Below are 18,285 nucleotides of genomic sequence, written 5' to 3' on the forward strand. Positions count from 1 at the left end.
ATACATAAACATATTTTTTTAGTATACATTAGTTGTTCCAATAATTTTGCTTATTGCTAGAAATATTATTACCAATAGAACCTTTAGAAAAATATTTATATAACCAAAATATGTAAAGAAACTATATATTTTTAAAAAATTTACTAGAATCACAATATTTTTGCTCGCTAAGATATAATTTTCCTCAATCTGAATTTGACAACAATCTTTATGGGTTTTCCAGCCCCCAAAACCATAGAAATTACAGTTGTAACTGTTCATTTTTTTATTATTATTTTTTTTATGTCACAGTAAAGTGTTTAGAATGGAAAGGTGTACTGTTTCTTGATAATAGTGCATAAAACATTCCAAAAAGGAGTAAATCATCAATGGAGTAACTCATCAACTTTCTGATTGATGTCACACCTGGTTGGTTCTTATTTACACAGTTTGAATCTTAGTTACTTGCTTAGTACATATCATGTATGTACTGTATAATGTACATTATAGTTTAACATCTTGTACACATGACACTCCTTTGAGTGTTTTTGGGCCTTACATAGGATTTTATTTGACGTTTTATGTTTTGATGTATAAACATTTATATACCTAAAGTCATTTAAGAAAAGAGGAAATAAATTACAGACGCTGTAATATAAATGAATAAACTATAAATAAATGGCAGATCGGATAGTTTTGGAGATCATACAGTATGTCTTGGATGATCTGTGTTTGATCAATTTAATTAACTCATTATGCCTGATATGTATATCAAGGGGTGTAAAGTGGGTTTGTTATATATGCAGTTTGAAGGAAGGCTGATGGTAAGGAATTTTTGGCAATTGTTACCGTCTGTGAATCATCCCACCCCCACACCCCAATCTCACATTATTGCACTTTCAGCAGCTGTACTGTAAGTAGTCTTGTCTCTACCATGGCTTAACACGTACTCAAACAGCAAGGGTCGCATAGACTAGTGAACTAATGCTTTCACAAGTCGCTGCTGTGAGAATGTCAACTGAGGTGTAGAAAATCAGTGAGGCAGATAACTAAGGGGTTGTGTGAAAGCGTTTTTGGAGCTCCAGGTTGCATTTTCCCATCCAGTCCAATGCAACTATTTTAGATTCGGATCAGCACTGAAGACACGCTCAAAGAGTTCGATCGAGAGTCATTTTCAGAAAGTAATGAAAAACTTTTTAGCCGGCATTGCACCCGCGATTGATGCGATTGATTTCACAATGAACAATTTCAGCGGAGGTGCTTGCCTTTGTACATAACGCATTTTAAGTTTTCATACATCCTTAAAAAAAATCTTTAATGGTGCACACATAATTAACTAACTAATTAATTAACTTTTAATTCATTTGTGGCGACACGGTGGTAGAGTGGGTATCACTGTGGCCTTACACCTCTAGGGTCGAGGGTTTGATTTCTGTCTCGGGTCTCTGTGCCGGAGTTTGCATGTTCTTCCTTTGCTTGATGGGTTTCCTCCGGGTACTCGGGTTTCCTCCCACAATCCAAAAGCGTGCAGATTAGGTTAATTGGCGTTCCCAAATTGCAATCATAGTGTATTTTAATGAGATGTATAGATAGTTATTTTTCAAATAACTATGTTTTGAAACAGATTTTGCATTAACTATGAAAAACATGACTAGTTGACTAATTTTTTTATTAATTGTCGATTCATTAAATAGAAAAAGGTTTTTTCAGCCCCTAACATTTAAATACTAAAAACCTTGAAAAAGCTTGGATTTGACCCACTGTGGTTTTGAAACATGTATATTGTTACGAGCAGCCCACACATACACAGTGAGCAACATTCATCACAAATGAATGCCCACCCGCAGCTGCTGTCTTATCTTACCATTATTTCCTACACACCACGAGGCAGCATAATGTTTCCTATATTTACAATAAATCAGTGCTTCAGGTGGAAAAAGAACATGTTGTCTCATGCTGTCTTTAATTACGGTCTGATGCTGACTCCACTGCCTGCACTCATATCCTGAAAGATCAGCTGTAAAACATGAAAATGCTTGTACATCAGGATCAGGCATGCTAAGTAGACCATTAAATGTGTGTGGATAATAGAGAGAGAGAGAGAGAGCGAGAGAGAGGACGAGAGTACAGGAGAGGCAAAGCGGATCCGGGGAGACGGGAACAAAGTGGGAGAACTCTTCAGCCTGTTATTAGTGCTTTATTCTTTCCAGGTGAACCTGGAGCAGATGTGCACAGGTGGAACTTCTCACCTTTTCTAACCTCTTCCTTTACCACCAGCTGCCTATTATTACCTCCTCGATTCTGAAGCACAGGCAAATTAGTGTAGTACATCATAGAACTGCTATAGTTATAGCCCCCCGGAGAATGATTAGATAGTGAGCTTCATATAGGAACACCGCTGTACACATTATTAAGGGCATCGATTCCTGTTATGATGGCACATCAATTTATTTGAGACCTAATTAAGTGACCATAAGACTGTCAAAAGAATGATGCATACGTTGGGTTATCTCCGTGGGTCATTTTATAGTGGAGAGAAGATGGCGTAATCATTTCCGACACAGCAATACAAAGTCTGTACTCGCTGCAACCTCTGCATGTTAATCTTATCTGACTAGAGCAATAAGAGTCCTTGCAAACCGACCTCGCTAATGGTTATGAAAAGAGACCGATGCTGAGGTTCAGAAATGTTTAGAATGTCCTCTTCAACTTGTCCTTATCAATTCCAATCTTACAGGCTGTTCCGGTATTTTATCAGCTCGAATGAAGTTTGTTGAAAGACGGAGAGTAAAAGCATGACTCAGCATGATTGCGGACGTCGGGAACTCATGCAATGAAAAAGTTTTTGGTACATTACTCTCATTTTCATCAACTTAAAACTATAATTCTACAAAAAAAATAGTCCCCATTTGCCAAATGTATTGAGACAAAAATGACATTTTAGATTATAGAATAATTTGTTTTATGCAATGAAATTACTCTACAACAATCAGTGTTTATTATGAAGTCCTTTATTTTTTAAAACCTGCTGAATCCGGCTGGGCATAGAATCCACAAGAGCTCTTCAGTACTCTGGTTTCACTCCCTCAGTCCGTGCCTGTTTGATTGCTTCCTGAAGATCATTTACGAGAGACGTTTGCTTAACTAACTAAATAAAAATAACCTTGTTAGGATCATACAATGCACTATTGGTATTTTTATTATTTTCTTTAAGGTGCTCCAATTAGGGTTCACCACCTGTTCCAAAAATGTTTAGATTCGGCACAGGTTTTACAGCAGGTTCCCTTCCTGGCACTACTCCTTCATATTTATCCAGACGAGGCACTAAAGGTGTACTGGCTTGTGCAAACTCCAGTAACCATGTCTGATTCTGTATTTTATTGTCACAAAGACAAGTTCCTTATAAAACACAGGTTTATTCTACAGTTAAAATATCCACACATTTAACGGTAGCAAAGGCCATTTATTAAATTCCTTGTTTTTTCTTTATATTATTTGTCTGCATAAAAATAATCGGATTTGAATATTCCCACTAAAATGTAGCTAGGATTTTGGTTTCCAAAATCGGGTAGCATACTGTAGCGATGTGACTTTTAATGTAGTTAAAGTAATGAAAACCACAATCCATCATAAAAGCTAAGCTTATCAAAACGTCAACTGGAATGCAAAGAGACATTTCCTCAATAATTATAATAGTAATAAGTTTTAAGTGGGTTTAATGTTTCTTATAATGTTAAACTTTACCCAGATAAAGAGGTCCTTGACTGCGAAAAGTTTATGAACCCCTGATTGAGAAGGCATTGCAGTTTAATTGCAGATCACAACTTTTCTCTGCTATTTTAAACTTTAAATAGAAAAAGCAGCATGACTGGGTGACCCATGAGCCTATCACTTACCACCTATAGTTCTCAAAAATGGAGAACCCCAGGAGTCTATGAAGCATTACAATTGGGCCATGATGATGATTAATATATATATATATATATATATATATATATATATATATATATATATATAATTGAAACGGCAGAAAAAAAGCGAGCGGATACAATTTGATGACCACACACATCACATACTTTCCTGATTTGTTAACCTTTTTTACATCGAGATCATAAGACGAACAGCACAGCACCCTGTTTCATCAAAGACATAATGAAATCGTAATGACATACAAATCCTTCCATCAGGCATGAAATTGCAGCGTTGATCACTAAATGGACTTCGCTCCTTCTCCCTTTTCATGATTGTGATGCAGTGGATGCCAAAACCTGCTCGGAAATGATTCGTATCCATCAGAGGAGGTGAGCATTTTTCGCTCTTGCGAGGTGAACTTGACAAAGAAGCTAACCAATAATTTAGATGCTGCTCCTCCATTTTCTTCCCTGAGAAATGGGCACTGGGACAAACCCAGCCTCGTTTTGTTTTCTTTTTTGAAAGAGTGTGAAGGGAAGACAAACCTACAATCATGCGATGGCAAAGCTGGGGAAAGTTCATTCCATTAGCGAGTGTGAACGTGTGACCAACACCCTGTGCTCCTCAGAGACATGCTGCCAACTGCAACCCCTACACACACCCACACACACCCCCACGCGTACACACACACACACACACACACACACACACACACACACACACACTTCATCTTCTGCACATCTCTCAGATGAAAAAAGGCATCTTCCTTGGCCTGCTCTTTTTACTTTTATCTATTTTTTATCAGAAGACTTCATTCCAAGGTGGAGAAGTGGGGTTTGGGCTGGGCAAGGAAGAGTGACATTAGCTTTCTAGGCTCGTCAGCTCTCAGAAGAATAGACGAACAGTAAACCAAGTGTTGCTTTTAAAAGCACAGAAGCATGACCCGAGCTCGAAACTTTGCTGTGTAATACAAATTGCAAAGTGTTTGCTGAGAGAGAGAGCCAAATGTTTTTACACACCCTTAAAGCATTCTTAATGTGAACATTCAGGCTAAAAGCTTTTATTTATTTATTTTTTTATACTTTCTATACAGTAGATGTTTCTCGGTGCCAAAAAAAAAAAAAAAGGAAGGAATAAAGCATTTCTTGTAAAACAATAGTCAATGAGGTGGTGTTGTGATCTGATGAAACCTGATATAGAGTAGAACTGCATCGTAGTTGGGCTTAATGTTGCAAAACACCCGGGAAACATATTAATTCCTGGTATCGCTTATGTTATGGCAGCTTTAAATATTTGCTCTTCCATCAGCCTTACTTTTTCTGCCTCTCTTAAAGTTAATTACCAAAAAGCAGCTTGTCTTGGCACTAAGACACTACAAATTCCTCAGTTCCTTATAGTGGAAAGTGTTGCAAAGCACTGACACTGGAGACTCCTTCCATCAATGTTAAATAAACACTCAGCACAGAAAAATATATGTGCGGTTCTGTACTAAAGTCTTAGCAACCATATTGTATGCTGTTTCAATTTTGTTATATATGTTTATCATGTCTGCATAATTATGTACAAAATTATTCAGTATTTCCATATATAACTTAAACATTAATAAATAAATAACATTACTGGAAAATATTTGCATGGCTGTAAAATAAAAAAATATATAGTACAAGACAGACCATAAAAACATAAAACCTAATGTACGCTCCTGGTATTTGCAAATGAATAGAAAGGAGCGAGTGTGACAAAGTTACCAGAAGAACTCATATTCTCCAGCAAGCTCAGTAAAACTTAACAGCTGTTTTCCTATAAAACTGCACAAATCTGTGTCTAAAACAACTGATTTTAAGCAACGAGTTTTCACTTTAAATATTGACTGTTTATTTTATTACTTTTTATTGCTCTCTATATAAGTATTTTATGCAGAAATGTTTTCGAAAGCATCTTTTTGCCCAAGACTTTTGCACAGTACTATAAGTAAAACAGCTGTTAGGTTTTACTGAGCTTGATGGAGAATATGAGTTTTTTTGGTAACTTTGCTTTGTAATTTTTTTAAGTTATATATGTAAATACACAATGATTTTGTACGTAATTATACAGACATGATAAACATATATAACAAAATTGGTACAGCATGTAATATACTGATATAATATAATATGGTGCCTAAGACTTTTGCACAGTACTGTATATGTATCATAATAGCTTTATTAAAAGTCTCCTTCTTAACCCATTTTTACAAGTAAATTAGGAGTTCATGTAATGTTCATGAGCATGAACATAATTTTGATGAGACTGGACTACTGGCGGGTCTGCCTATTTGCACTATTCAGCATCAAGGTTCAAATGCAGCTGCATGACTTGTTTTCAACCTTCCCAAATTCCTCTAAACCACCACTACCCGCTTCGCTTCCTCCGCTGGCTTCCCATAGCTACCCTTATGAGATTTAAAACACTGATGCTTGCTCACAAAGCCAAAAAAAGGCCAGCACCCTCTTACCTCAAGGCACTTATCAAAACTTCGCTTTGTCCCGTGCTCCCTCTGATCCTCTAGCACTGCTCGACTGCTCCCACCGTCTCTCAGGGTACAAGGAAAACATTCATCAAGGTTCTTCTCTGCTCTGATCTGAGCTACTGTATGAGAGTACAAACTAACTTTATTTCTCTATATAATGCACTTTTTACAGTGTTTCACTAGTGCTTGGATACCATCTAGGTAGAAAGTTTCATAAGTAAGCCGGAACACGCTTCACGTCTGAAATACTGGCCTCTCTAGAACCCCTTTAATGGCCCAAACATGTTAAAATGGCTTGGAGCGAGGTCAGGACTGTACGGGGGATGTACCAGTAACTCTCAGACGAATTCCTGTATTGTGCAAGCGGTGCGGCGGGCAGTATAAGGTTAGGCATTGTTCTGCAAATAAGAAGAACAGAACATCATTAATGATCAATTCAGGCTTTCCATTAAAGGAAAGGGCCTTTAAAAAAGTTCCTGGTAGGCCAGCATTTTACTGTAGATACTGTAGAAGCAGGCAGTTATTCTGCACAATCAGAAGTCCCGGTTTGAATTGAACACCTCTAGTAAATTAGCACTTTAAACAACATTTACTCCTTAACTGTTTTAGACTGATGGTATTCGTAGTGCGTGTACCAGTATCAGGATGTATTCATTAATGGAGACTTCAAAGCGTTCTATAAGTCGCTCTGGGTAAGGGCGTCTGCCAAATGCTGTAAATGTTAATGAGTATGAACCTGTGATTCCACTTACAGCTAGAAGGTACTGCCAGAGCTGTTGTGAATTTTAATCAACATCTGATTTTTTGGACCAAATTAGGTTAAAGAATTCAACATTGTAGTGAAGGTTGTTATTATACAGTATATCCATAATGTAAAGTGCATTATAAAGAACGCTGTAGTACTTTAAGAAGAGTACCTGCTGAACTTTCCTTTCATGAAATGAACCATGAGATCCGGTTCTTTCAACAGGGTCATGACTGTATCATGGTCGAGTGCCACAACTGTAACCCGACTCGGGCAGGGAAGAGCTGTGAGCCATGCAGCAAAAAGCCACAGAGACTGTGATTTGTGTGTCAGATCCCTTTAAAAAACACGTGTTATGAGATAATGCTTATCTGATTACTGGAGCTCAGACGCACTTGTACATCCAGCGTACCCGGGCCAAGACAATCAGGTGCAATTACTCCCTAACCTCAGCTCTTTTCCCAGAGCTTGATGTGTCTACAGGAACAAATCTTAATAATGCCAAGACTTCACACACTAGTCTGTCACTTGAACTAGAAGGAAAGGAAAATATTCTTTATCTGTTGCACTTCTTTTGTAAAGCAATTGTCACCCTCCTCTCCTGAAACCCCACGGCTATGCATAAAGATCCATTGGCTTCGGGTGTTCGGTTTTACATAGCTTGCAAAAAAAATTCTTCCTTTCAGGTAATTTGGATATTTTTGCTGTCGTTTTGAGTTCATAGCCTGAAAATCGACTAAACGGGAGATTTGCATACAGGGCACTTTAACGAAATGAGATCCTGAATAAAAGGCGTCTGAACGTGAGTGTTTCTGGCTGAACTTTTTCCACCCAACTTTAAATGTTCACAATGCAAACTTTGCAGGCTTTTAGTTATTTAAATGAAGCTGCTGGGTTGATTTAGGTCATTTGTACACACCGTGTTATTATTCATTCTGTACAAAAGATGCATTTTCATTGCAATAAAAACTAAGATCTCGCACAAATCTGCTCCGCTTGACATTGACTTAGTGGTTGGCACTGTCTCCTTGGACCTCCAGGGTTACGGGTTCGATTCCCACCTGCGTACATGTTCTTCTTGTGCTACAGATTAGACAAATTGTTGTTGACTAATTGCTCACAGTGTGTCAATGTGTATGTATGTGTGTGTGTGTGTGCCCGGTGATGGATCAACACCCTGTCCAGGGTCTACCCCTCCTCGTGACCCTAAGTCTCCTGGGTTAGGCTCTGAGCCCCCGCCTGACCCTGTATACAGGATAAAGTGGTATAAAGATGAAAAGTGCGTGACTAAGGTTTTTTTTTTTTTTTTTTTTAAGAAAAATTCATCATTCGAAGTTTCTGCTGAACTCGACAGCTGACAGAAAGTCGGACAGGTCGCCAGCAGGGTTTATTTTCTCTAGGCGTAGTTGTATTTCCTTCCCTGAACATGGGCTCCGTCGTGTCTGTCAGCTTCCCGAGATGACGGCACATCTCTCATGAAAGCGCATTTGGTAGCTGAGAGCTACAACAGTCTTTTCACAGGCTGTGCAATGTGTGATGTGATGTGTGTGTGTGTGTGTGTGTGTGTGTGTTTACGCAAGTGTGTTATGAGCATGTGCTGTGCAAAGATGCAAGAAACATGAGGAATTTCAGCTTGGGCAGAGGGTTAATTGTGAGCGGGCAGGTCCAGACTGGTGTGCGAATTTCAGCCTCTGGATTTTTTTTTTTCCGTTTTTTCCGTCAGGACCACTTAAAGACCCTTAAAATGCAGGCCTGAGTCTTTAAATAAAAATGTAAAACAAAGAAATAAATAAGTTGTTGTTCAGAGTAGCACTTATTTTATTTATTTATTATTATTATGATCATGATCATTATTATTATTTTACAATAAATCTGCAATATCACGGTGCCTCATACACTGGCACTACATTATTACTTACCGTGATATGAAAACAAATTGCATGTTCACTCGATCACATCTGTAAAGCATGTGTTAACATGTTGCATGGAAGGTAGGAATGTCTCACCCCCCCCCTTGTTCATTTACACCCCCTCACCTCCCCCTCCTCCTTCCCACCCTCACCCCCATCTGCTTCATCTTCTGTCTCGTGTATCATATATCGTTAAGGTGTGGACAAGGTTGTACGTGGCTTGCAGTGTTTTCTAACGATAAATAAATGTAGGCTAATTTCCAAAGTGCAGACAAACAAGCCACAAGCGATGAGGGACCGACTTTCTTTTGTAATGATTGTAAGAAGCAGGATCTAATGAGCCAGACGCAAATCAAGGGTTCATTATAATAAAAAAGATGTTGCCTTTTTTTTTAATAGTAATGAAACCGCTTTTATTGTCTAATGTAGGCACATTTTTTTTCTCTGAAAGGTTTTGTAAAAACATTTACTGTACATCCCCTCCAAATATAGTTTTATTTAAATAGATATTCCTTTATTCGACTCGTTCCAAATAAATTCAATTCAATTCGATTTTATCTGTATAGCACTTTTAACAATTGACGCAAATCAGCTTTACACACTAATAAGAATTATTTAAGTTTGTATAAAATGTGAATGTGTATGAATCAAAATGATAAGACTGTCCCTGATGAGCAAGCCGAGGACGACGGCGACGGTGGCAAGGAAAAACTCCTTGAGAGGGTAAAAGGAAGAAACCTTGAGAGGAAAGATGTATATGGAAAGATAGAAGGATAGATATGGAAGGAAAGAGGCAGGACAGTGGTGTCTTACCGGTTAAGGCTGATGATTACTGAGCAGAAGGTCAGGGGTTGAATCCCCGGGACTGTTGGTGCCCTTGAGCAAGGCACTTAACCCTTCCTTTTCCATGTCATGGCTGACCCTGCACTCTGACCCCAGCTTCCTAACAAGCTGGGATATGAAAAAAGAATTTCCCACTCCTGTAGTTTTCAAAGTGACTTAAACATCTGGATCCATCTTTCCTTAATATTTATTTATCAAATTTAATTTTTTATATTTTTTTGTTGTTTCACTGAAACCTTTTCTCTTATTTCTAAAATAATCTTTTAAACTAAAAACAAAAGATTTAGACCTAACAGCACTCAACTTTATTCTTAATCTGACCTTAGTAGTCTATCAGAACGTTCTTACTGTAGCACTTAAGGAGGAAATCATCTCTGCATGTAACATCGGTTCTTACACATTAAGACCTTCCAGTGCATTTAGCATATACAGTACAGAAGGCTAAGGCTATCAATTTAGTGCCATTGCTTTTATTTATACTGTACATTTAAATCATTCTTTGCCTATTGAGTTAGACTTTTTTTTAAATAAAGCCTTAATTTAGAATCTCAGCATGAACCAGAGCAGATGATGGGAAAAGCTGTTGTTGGTGCCTCTTTCACAGGTCTGGGATTTGTACTCTTATTTCCCCATCCGCAAACTCCACATCTATCCAGCAATCCGCACGGCTGGTCCCGTTGTTTCTGGACTTGTGCATTAAACATCTTGTCTAATGTACATTTTTTTTTTGTCCACTATTTCCACAGCGCCAGTGTTTTATTTCGGAGACACAGAGTACCACGTGGACGAGAGCGACGGTTATGTGGAGGTACGGGTTTGGAGAACGGGATCCGATCTGTCCAAGACGGGAACGGTTACGGTGCGTTCCAGAAAAACAGACCCCGTTTCAGCGGAAGGTATGTGGATTTCAAAGCGGGAACGAAGAGATTTTAAATACAGTCCTGTTTGATTGTTTATAATATTTTGGTGATGTTTAAGCTGTAGGTGTTTTGAGTAGTAGCTACATTTTTTTCATTAATTGATCACATATCGGATCAGGTAAACAAACCAGATGTAAACGATGGACGCATAAATGAAGAGAGAATCAATTAGTTTGTCCACCAGAGGTCGAATATACAGTACTGTATGTTCAGTATATTCAAGTATTAAAAAGTAAATGTTAATAAGTAATCAAATTAAGCTCATCATACTGTAGCATATGATCAAAGTACATGCTTTTTAATTCTTGTTTTTTTTTTCTGCACTGGTGAATATGATTGAATACTTTAGACTGAAATTTAAATAAAACACAACAAGAATCCATTCAATTGCATTAACATCCAGCTCACATCCATGAAGGAAAAAGGTATTCGATTGGTAGTTCTGAATTTAAAAAAGAATGATATTGATAAAGATTCCAAGGTGTTTTCCATTCTTGGTTTAAAATCATTTTTACATGATGCTTGTTACTGTTATTATTTATAATATAACTGGACTTCACGTGGATCCAAGGTTGCCCATAGACATACTGTCACACAGGATTTCAAGTACCCTTCTTTCTTTTTTCATTCCTTTTTTTTTTCACCGTGATAACCTTCTGGGCAAGTTTTTTTCCTTTTTCCATTTGTGGCCTTTTATCACTTTTTGTGTGTCTTGGTTTGAACTATCATCAGCCTACTTGCTCTCCCACTAGAGTAAATATTGCCTCTGCACTATCTAATCTGATGGTATAGACACACACACAACCACACATACTTACATGCACGCACCCACACACACACACACACACAGAACCACGGCAGGCTTAGCGTCATTTTGAAGAAACTAAGGGATTAAAGAGTACACTATCAACCGTACAGAGCACAAAACTCCAAAGCTGAGCAAATGAATAACTCCATCATAACTTCAAAGCTGCAATATCAGGTGCCAGAAAAGAAAAGCCCGAAAAGTGCAATCTTCCAGGAACACACTGGTTTTTTTTTTTTTTTTTCTATTTCGTCTCAGTTTTTTTTTTTTATTTCCTCTTCTCCCTTTCAGTTCACTGGTAAATTAGTCACTGCTTTGTGTTATTATTCACCAAAGGTTCTACCTCCTTTCTTACGAGTGAAATGGCGACGGTGAATTACACCTGTGGCAAAGAGACAAAAACGTGTAATATACTCCAGCATGAATATTCAGCATGAAAAACTTAACAGAGCATGTGGTTGTCACCTGCGAAGAATCTTGTCATGCAGGAATAAAATGCTAAGTCTCCCAGCATTTGGTTTAATTATCACTTAAAAAACAAACTCCCAGAGCTATCAGCTGCCTTAAGTGCGAAGACCTCTTTCTTTTTAAACACAGCATGTTAAAAACCAAATATATATATATATATATATATATATATATATATATATATATATTTTTTTTTTTTTTTTTTTTTTAATTTTTTTTTTAAATCCTTGATTTATTGTGTGTGGGGGGATTATTATTAAGAGTTTAAATGCCAAAATTCTTGTTGTTGTTGTTATTATTATTATTATTATTATTATTATTATGTTCTCTTAGTAGCTGGCATTTGTTACAGGATGAGTGGTATAGTACAGTATCATATGATATATTGATAATTTACATTGTTATCAGCCATAACATTTACACCACGACCACCAGGTAAACTAAACGTTGATCAACATTTATATACAACTAACCTGGTGAGGTTCATGGGCACCCAAGCCCATCCATGGCGGCTGGGATTAAGGCCAGCCCGTCTGGTCCATCCCCACAGAAAAAAACCATAAGGCACAAACCCCAGAAAAAAAGTCATTTCTTTCCATGACAGAAAGTCATTAGAAGACCCATTCCACCACAGCCCACCTCTCACGGGGCCAAAAAAACAGTATAAGGCTGCTGACCCAGCCTCCAAACTCCCCAGATCCCAATCTGATCGAGGATCTATGGGATCCACTGAGGCCCCACCCTTACAAACCCACAGCCCTCAAAACACCCACTACTACAGTATGTTCCTGATGCCAGAAACCACATCCCTCCCCCGGAGGTCAGGCTGGGACCTCAAGGGGAACCAAGGGGAACTAAGAACTTGGGTGGTTTTAATGTTATGGCTGATCGGTAAATAAATCTGTTAGGTTATTTTAGCATACAACATTTTTTCGTATAGTTTTATTCTACCTATAAGTTGTACTTGTAATGATTTAAAACCGTTCCACAATTATTCACACAACCATTGATGTCTGCCGCAGCTGGTGTAGACTACGTCGGAATCAGTAAGAACCTGGACTTTGCACCAGGCGTCACCATCCAGACGATCCGTGTCACTATTCTGGATGACCTGGGCCAGCCTGTACTGGAGGGGCCCGAGAGGTTCGAGCTCGTCCTTCGCATGCCCATGAACGGCATTCTGGGAGAGCCAAGCAAAGCCACCGTTTTCATCAACGACTCCGTGTCAGATTGTAAGTATGAGGCAGAAGTGTCTTGGAGAAGTCTGGCAATGAACAGAACGCAGTCATGATAGTTATTCAGTGTTTTAGAGGGGGGGCGGGTGGGGGAGTAATGACTGTGGTGTAATTTTCTTTCTTGATTAATATTCCCTGTAAATGTATTTAAAGAAATAATTAAGCAGGTTTATCCGTGTTGCCCGCACAGTGCCGAAGGTGCAGTTCCGCGATGCTAAATACACAGGTAACGAGAACGATGGAAAGATTACGGCTATTATTTACCGCAGTGGAGATCTGAGGTTCAAATCCAGCGTACGCTGCTACAGCCGTCAGGGTTCCGCTCAGGTCATGATGGACTTCAACGAGAGACCCAACACGGACGCTTCTGTCATCACATTTCTGCCAGGTCAGTACCACTGCTACCCTTACAGCGTGGTGATCCAGCCGTGCCATTTCCAGAGTTAAAGCTTTTCAGTGGATTTGGATAGGGATAAGTTTTATTATAATTGATTTATTATGATTTGTTTAAATTACATTTAACAGAAAACTAAAACAGTTTTAAACACAGCTCTATTTACACTTGTATCTAAATGTCTTCTAAAGTATTCATTTTTTTTTATCAAAATTTGATGCTTTGTCATAATATTGAGTAAAAAAAAAAGTCCACTAGTGTTATTGTATCTGCTACTATAGATCACATGGTTTAGTTTTATAGCATGAGAACTCATCATAGGCATCAAACTATCAAGTATATATTCAGGTTTTCATTACTCAGTGTCTTGCAGTATTTGTGTAGTGTCTTTACTTCATGGTCCTTCTTTTCGGTTCTCACTCTCTGACTGTGTGTGATTGTGTTTAGGGGAAGTAGAGAAGCCCTGTGTTCTCATTCTTGTCGATGACACGGAACACGAAGAGGTGGAGGAGCTCCGGTTGGTCCTGGGGAGCCCTAAAAGCGAGTCTCCTTTCGGGGGGGCGTCTATAGGAGTTCAAAATGAGACACTCATCAAGATTAAGGATGATGCTGATAGTAAGCTTTTTTTATTGGTATTGTTTTTAATATATATATTTTTAAACCAGAAACTGGGGCTTCATTCTGTAAGTCTCAGAGATAAGAGTGAAGAAGAAGCAAAAAGTTATGTTATGGTTCGAGACTTTGGTTGGGTGGTATGATGGTGTAAGTTAATGATATTGTAAATACATAGCTATGCGGGCTGCATGGTTTTGGTTATAAGTTTATGTTCTACATAAACCAGTAAGACATTTAGTTATCTATATTTCTATGACGAGGGTTCAAGTTATACTCTGACTTTTAATTTGTGCAGAATAACAGGTTATAAGAGTAAAAACTTTATTTCTTTATATAATCCTCTGCTACACTACTGCAATTATACCCAGGGTTTCACTAGTACTTGGACACCATTAAGGTAGAACTTTTTCTCGTTACATGATCAGACCGCTTGTTTCATGTCATCTTTACTGCTGAAAAACTCGCTCTTTCCTATAATAAAAAAAAAAAGGAGGACTGGTTTGATCACAAAAAAAAAGTTCTGTTTTTGCAGGTCTATGCACAACCTTATACTGTCCACAGGGCCACTTTTACAAGAATTTCGGCTGATACAGTCCTGACCTTGCTCCAAGCCATTTCCACATGTTTGGGCCATTAAAGGAGTGATTGTCCAGAATAAGGGAATGCAGTTATGCAGTAAAAACTGCCTTTATTTCTCTATAATCCCCTGCTTCACTAATGCACTTATCCCAGCTTTTTATCCATAGTGCTTGAATACCATCAAGGTAAAAAGTTTTCTTGGTACACCGGAGCCATGATCAGACTGTCTGATTCACGTTTGAAGCGCTGGCCTCCCAGGAACTCCTTTAATGTCCCGAACATGTGGCTTGGCGCGAAGTAAGGACTGGACGGTGGGTTGTGGCAAAAACTCTCAGTCGAGTTCATGTAATGTGCAAGTAGTGTTTGTGAACGATTGTGTGTACAGTCCTCACAGACAGATGCGTCTCTTCTACAAGTTGTTGAGAAGCTATCCATTGATTTTCGAAGGTTAAGTGTTCCATTCGCTGAATGTTCAGTGGGCTCTGACCCACCTCGGCCAGGATCATCTTTTGGCCTTCTTTTAAAACGTTTCACTAAAACCATTCAAAGAGTCTCATCACCGTACTGTGCTTGAAGTCTTCTGTAAATGTCAATCGATTTTACGCCTTCAATCATGTGAAATTTTCCCGGTTTGACCCGAACGTCTCTCGGCTATTGTATTTAACCTCAAGTGTAGAAGAAATGAAAAGGAAAAGCAAGGCATGTTAATTTAAAAAGTCTGCATGCTTTTTAACGAAACTCACGTATTTTTTTACTTAGAAGTTGGACCACGATTCTCATTTATACTTCTCCGAGAGACCACTTTTTTTTTGTAGTAACCGATAATTTATTATTCAGTCCATATTATTCAGTACATTATTAAATATTTGTTTAGTCAGACTGGACAAATTAGTTTCTTTCCACTGCACATGGGCTCGTGGTCTGCTTGAGAATTCATTCACAGCTTAATGTTCCAACACTGTTTCTCCTTGGACCTGTACGTGAGGTTATGTGGAACATCTTTAGTTATTGGTTTAAGCGAATAAAAAGAATAATGGTACTTCGTTTTGTTTAATGGTTTCCTGAATGCAAATGCTTCCGAATCGACCCTGGGCCTGAATTAAATCTCACTGAGAAACTAATCAAGAGCATGGTTTTAAGGCGATCTTTAGAATCGAGCGAGCATGTATCAGAAGCTCGCTGTTTCAAATCCCATTAGGTATCTGAGGGTGGTATGTACGCTTTAAACTGGGAGGGGTTGTCAGCATTACGTTGCTAGATTAATACCAGTCTGGCGTGATGCCCTTAGGCAAGGCACCTTACTCCGTTTTCGCCTTGTTTATTTTGATCTGTTAAAAAGTATGCACACCGGTAGTCAGCAGCGTTTCCATCACGAAATGGATCAATAAAAAAATTTTGTCTGTGGTTATTAGTATGCTAGTGATGATGTAAGTCTGCCCTCACCACCATGGAAAGTCCTAAAGAGTTGGGATTTATTAATGATGGATCACTTTATCATAAAGTCTTGATGGATCTGTACGTTATGGATTTCACAAAGAGACAAGACGGTACGAGAAGTCTGTGTATTAAAAGTCTTTTTAATGCAGCTGTAAATTCACTTATAATTATTTTTATAGTCCATTATCACTTTGTGGCGGTTTGCCTTCCATGATTTCTGACGGTTGCCGTACCTGGTATTAATCCGAGTGAACTGATTGAATTCTGACAGCCTTAATTATCAAGTAGAGCTCCGTGAACTCTCACACACACACCATCAACTCTGTTACCTTTTTTCAGGACTTTATACTTTCTGACGCAAATGCAAGAACTTGTAGTTATGAACTTTTAATGTTTGCCGACGATATTAAAAAGCTGGTGGAGGCTGAAGACCACACAAGCCTGTGGGTGAATATGAGCAGCGGTTTACAGAAAAGCTTCTTCGAATTCCAATGTCAGATTCATCCACAGTTAGCATCATCCTTAAAGGTCCTGCAGATATACAGATATATTGACACCAATCGACCATAACATTGTAATCACCTGCCTAATACTGTGTAGATTGTTTTTACAACAGCGATGCACTGTTTGTTGTGACGCCTTTCTATCACAACCAGCATTAACCTTTTCATCATTTTGAACCACAGTAGCCACTCTACTGGATCGGACTACAAGGGCCTGCCTTTACTCCCCACATGCATCATTAATCCTTGGCCACCCATGACCATGTCGCCAGTTCAGCGGTTTTCCTTCCTTGGATCACTTTTGGTATGTTCTGACCACTGCGGACCAGGAACATCCCATAAAAGCTGCAGGTTTGGAGTTGTTTCGACCCAGTCCTCTAGGCTTCGCAATCTGCACCTGATCAAAGTCACGCTTCGCCCACCAACGATTTAAAAAATTTAGCTACTGTGAAAAGGGCCAAATTGGGATGGCTAGCCAACTGGATCAGAGCAACTTCAAAACTGCAGCTCTTGTGAAATGTTCCTAGGCTGGAAAACTGGTGAACTGATGACCTGGACTTCATTATGAAGGCTTGATAGAGCTGCTCTGGTTCATGGCTGGCCAATGCCCACTGATGGACATGGGGAGTGAAGGCTGGCCCGTGTATTCCGATCCAATGGAAGAGCTCCTGCAGCTTAAATTAAAGAAAAGGTTAATGCTGGGTCCTATTGAAAGGTGTCAAGACACACAGGTTATTACTGTTTTGGTGGCCAAAATGGGGGACAACTGTACTTAATATTAAGCGGTCATTATAATGTTATGCCTGATGAATGTGTGGTTGTATGTATATATATATAAAGCATCACAGTGCTTTGCTTTTTTAAATTCTTGATTGTATAGAAGTTATTAATTATTGTTCTTTTCATCTGTTTCAGCTATTAAAACTAAAATGCTAGCTCATTCACTAACACCTGTATAAAATATACTCTACATCAAGGAGCTTCAACTTCAGTCCTGGAGGGTCTGTGTCCGGCACAGTTTGTAATTAACCAACACCTACAGTAAACACACACACTGAATCTGGTAATTAACAGATTAGATAAATCAGCTGTGCTTGAGCAGAAGAATTTCCCAAGGACTTTAGTTGAAGATCTCTGCGTTCAGGACATTATAAACAGCAATTGTAGTAATAAACTGTTTTTTAAAATGCATGTTACTTACCTTCGAAATCATTTGAGGCTCCAAAGTGTCAGCTCTTAGAAGCGGTGAGTACATGCATGTATATTAAATATATATATATATAAACCAAAGCGTTCTTTCAAATCCCTATATGAAATATTCATCATAAGAAATACAAACACACCAAAGGACCCTTACTCTGCTTTAGCGTCAGCGCCAGATTTTTACCTTAAGCATTACGGAGAAGCTGTAGAGTACTTCAGACAGAGCAG

General features: G+C 38.6%; 1 protein-coding gene across 1 annotated transcript in view; it reads left to right on the forward strand.

The window, feature by feature from the left end:
- frem2b (FRAS1 related extracellular matrix 2b) overlaps positions 1–18,285 on the forward strand; it is a 118,027-nt gene that overhangs the window by 73,616 nt on the left and 26,126 nt on the right. The window contains exons 7-10 of the mRNA XM_053506752.1: positions 10,645–10,794; positions 13,114–13,323; positions 13,517–13,714; positions 14,168–14,335. Coding sequence (XP_053362727.1) covers positions 10,645–10,794; positions 13,114–13,323; positions 13,517–13,714; positions 14,168–14,335 — 726 coding nt within the window. The remainder of the gene's footprint in view (positions 1–10,644; positions 10,795–13,113; positions 13,324–13,516; positions 13,715–14,167; positions 14,336–18,285) is intronic.

Source organism: Clarias gariepinus, chromosome 11 (genome assembly GCF_024256425.1).
Source record: "Clarias gariepinus isolate MV-2021 ecotype Netherlands chromosome 11, CGAR_prim_01v2, whole genome shotgun sequence".
Classification (NCBI taxonomy): Eukaryota; Metazoa; Chordata; class Actinopteri; order Siluriformes; family Clariidae; genus Clarias; species Clarias gariepinus.